The following is a 3956-nucleotide window of genomic DNA, read 5'->3' as shown; positions in this document are numbered from 1 at the left end:
TTAGTTTTTCCAATCATGTCTGTCTTGGGAAAAAGTTGATTTGAAATCAACTTTTTCCCGTGAAAAAGCAAACATGAAAATTAGCAGCCAATCGCGTTGCTGTAATCTTCGAGAATTAAAAACAAAAAAAGTAGATAAGTTTCGAAGAAGTTTTCCGTTTTTGTAACTTTGTCGTAAACATTACTTTTGTGATTTTGCCATAAACATTTATTTTTCTATAATTATGTATGTAATTATATCAAATTTATTTATGCATAAATTTTTAATTGCTTACTATGATGCCAAATGGGAAGCATTACGACATTTATTTACCTACAACTGCAATTTTATGTCAGTTTTACTGCTTTTTTAAATTGTATAAACATCCGAATAATATGTTATTATATTAAACTTTCGAGTGACCTATCCGATTCCCGACATTGATTATTGAAAATTCAATTTAATAATGACCGATTTAAACGTCAATTTTTCAAGAATACAAAGTTATTCTACAAGCAAGAGCTTGGAAGCTCATTTGATAGAAGAAGCGAGAAGGTTTCCGTGTCTATGGGATACTACAATTCGCTCATATAAAGAAACACCATTAAAAATTGAAGCATGGAGGCAAATATCTGCTTTATTAAATGCAGAAGGTAGCTATTTATTTTTTCAAGTAAATTTTAACAACAATATGTAAAACAAAACTACATCTATGTTTATAACAATAAAAAACGCAATCAATGACAATTTATTATAGAACCAAAATAATAATTGTTTACTTATTATTATCAAGCATTTACATAATATTTGGAATACGCTGACAAAAGAGACACAGCCAAAAGACAAAATTAGGAAATAATAACAAAACAACTTGTGTAATTGTTATAAAACTAATATAACACTAAATAATTGAAACATGTACTCATAACATATCAAAACGATACAAATAACAATACTTTTTTTTATCTTGTAATAAGATAACATATTATTATTATTATTATATATATATATTATTTTTTTTGATTAGAAAAAATTTTGACTTCAACATGGACTAAGCTTAAGAGAAAATTTTCGTAGATGCTAAAACCGCCAAAAAAAGGCTTCCGTGTCTGGAGCTGGTGGAGATCAACTACCCTTATGTCAATTCTTTACAGAATTAATGTTTTTGAAAGATGTCATTGGGGTAAAATTGACTAGTAAATAAGTATATAAACATAAAATGCGACATTTTTGCAACACAGCCTCCAGTTGAACACATTGCTTTTGAAAATATAGACAATACGATTAAAGCATCAAGTTCGAGAGATAATTTGACTTTAACGGAAAATGAAACAGTTGTAAGTTCAATTGCATCACCACAAATGATCATCTCGTCACCAAATAAAATGAAAAGAAAAATGAAACCTGACCCATTACAAGTTGCTCTTGAAAAAGCTATAATGATTGATGTGGAGCAGAAACTGATGAAAATTAATGATAACGATATGGATGAGCTATTCTGTAAAAGTTTAGTAAGTTCTTTTCAAAACCTTTCAAAAAAGAAAAACAAAATAGCAAAAATTAAAGTTATGGAAATCCTCCTCGAATCGGAAAGTGACAATGATTGAAAATGTAAAATCGAATTTTGGAATAAAATATATTTTATATACTAAGATATTAGTTATTTTTACATTTAATATACAACTCAGGTAAACTATAAAATTCTTCATATATATATATATATATAAATATATATATATATATATATATATATAAATATATATATATATATATATATATATATATATATATATATATATGTATATATATATATATATATGTATATATATATATATGTATATATATATATATGTATATATATATATATATATATATGTATATATATATGTATATATATATATGTATATATATATATGTATATATATATATGTATATATATATATATATGTATATATATATATGTATATATATATATATGTGTATATATATATACGTATGTATATATGTATATAATTATATATTCTTTCTTTTAAAGACAATATTTCCTTAGGATATGGTTTCATTAAATAGTTTTTGAGAGGAAACGCCTCATGTCCAATAAGAACGTAGGGCAGTTTTACATTTGAACCATTTGGCTTTTTAGGTTCTGGGATATGCAATAAGTTTGATTCAAAATTCAGGTTCTGGGATATGCAATAAGTTTGATTCAAAAACAATCCCTATTTTACTATTTTTGAATACACCACCATCACTGTTTCTACCAGTATCACCAATGTCAATAAGTGTGAATTCATAGTTTGCATTGCAAATAGCCATCAAAACAATTTAGTGAGATTTTTTGTAATTAAAGTAGAATGACCCTGATCTTGAAGGGGCTTGCATAACAATATGTTTCCCATCAATAGCCTCTATGCAATTGGAGAAGTTCCATTTCTTCTCCAACTCGTTTGCTATAGCTTTCCATTCATCTTCGCTTTTTGGAAAGCTAATATATTCTTTAGCCAGCAAAATAGTCCGTATAGCAATACAGGTTTCGTTTATTATTCTTCCTACGGAAGTCGGACTTATTCGAAACATACCTGCTAAATCTATTTGTGAAGTGCCTCCAAAAACGTATTTCAAAGTGACCATTAATCTTTCACTAGCTCCAATTGTTTCACGTCTGAGAGAAGATTTTGTAATTGCTGGTGCAATTAAGCTTAACAAATGTTCATACTTTGTAGGTGTCATTCTAAAAAACTTAAAAAAGTATTCGTGATCAAAAAGCTGCATATCTGTTATAAATAAACTGAATGCTCCTTTTTTTTTCTTTCTCTAAATAATTTTCTGACCCACATTTTTTTATACTTTTGCCTTCTTTTGATTTTTAAATAATACAATAATAACAAATATAAAGTTTTCCTGCTTAGAACCGATAACACCGCCATTTTTATTATTTAACTATCATTATTTAAAAACGAAAATTAAAGTGATACGTATCAGTGGAAATCAATAAATCCTAACCGTCCTGTACAGATTACAATTTTTTTTCCCATCCTTTTCCCTTTCCCGTAATAAAACGGATGAGTGGAAACTCACCTTTACGTTTCGTTACGTTCATGAACTAGATAGGTTTGTAGTTGTCTCGATACAGTAATTAAGGCTTTGCTAAGAACTTATTTGTTTATGATTACAAACAAATAAGCCTTTAGCAACGCCATAGTTACCGTATTGAAATAACTAGAAGCCTATCTAGTTTATTCGTAAGACTATTTTATATAAAGTCCACTAGAACAACGTTTGCTGGGATTATTTTGAATTAAATTTTAAGTTTCTTAAGTTATTTTTAATGACTGTATCTGTAGTCCAGAATGTAGCTTAAATAATGTTACCCAGCAAACATTGTTTTAGTGGATTTGCAAGAGACCTATGTAAGACATGTACCAGAAAATATCTGCACTGACATTTTAAAGGATATTTATTTAACTATTGTATAATACAATTTGTATTTCGATATTGAATGTTATATATATTTTGAAAGTAAATATATTATTATTCTTAAATTTCACTTAAGAAAGTTTGTGAAGTTTTGTACGTGAGAACGCATGCACTTTGCGTTTTACACTCGACGTCAGCTTTTGCACAGTCTTCGGCTGGACTTTCTTGGTAGCTCTAATCCATTTATTTTTGAAGTCTTTAATGTTTCTGGCTTCTTTTACATTGAACCTTTTTTTTTGACAAGAAATATTTTGGTGTTAATTGTTCCCGTAGTCACAAAACAAGAGCTTCTTTCACCACATTCACAAATTGCTTGCCAAACTAAGAATTTTTTTGCAAATTTTTGCATTCCAATGCATTTATAATTGGAATTCAGTTTCTTGCGATTGTTTGCGAGAAAATGCAAACATTTTTTCCCTTCTTATCTTGATTTGATGACATTTTAATTAAAACTAATTGCTTCGATAACAGAGTTGATTAAATTTTTGAATAACACAAAT

At 27.6% G+C, this 3956-nt stretch overlaps 1 protein-coding gene across 1 annotated transcript; it reads right to left on the bottom strand.

Annotated features, from left to right (window-relative positions):
- Positions 1 to 2304: 2304 nt before the first annotated feature.
- On the bottom strand, positions 2305 to 2709 carry LOC136074180 (uncharacterized). The gene has a single exon (XM_065786484.1). It carries the CDS (start codon positions 2707 to 2709, stop codon positions 2305 to 2307), a length of 405 nt encoding a protein of 134 aa, XP_065642556.1.
- Between the last annotated feature and the right edge of the window lie 1247 nt (positions 2710 to 3956).

Source organism: Hydra vulgaris, chromosome 01, assembly GCF_038396675.1.
Source record: "Hydra vulgaris chromosome 01, alternate assembly HydraT2T_AEP".
Lineage (NCBI taxonomy): Eukaryota > Metazoa > Cnidaria > Hydrozoa > Anthoathecata > Hydridae > Hydra > Hydra vulgaris.
This window is presented reverse-complemented; position numbering and strand designations above follow the sequence as displayed.

Bases quoted from the DNA above. Each gene is read 5' to 3' on its own strand.
- LOC136074180 (XM_065786484.1), bottom strand. From the start codon at position 2,709: ATGACACCTACAAAGTATGAACATTTGTTAAGCTTAATTGCACCAGCA.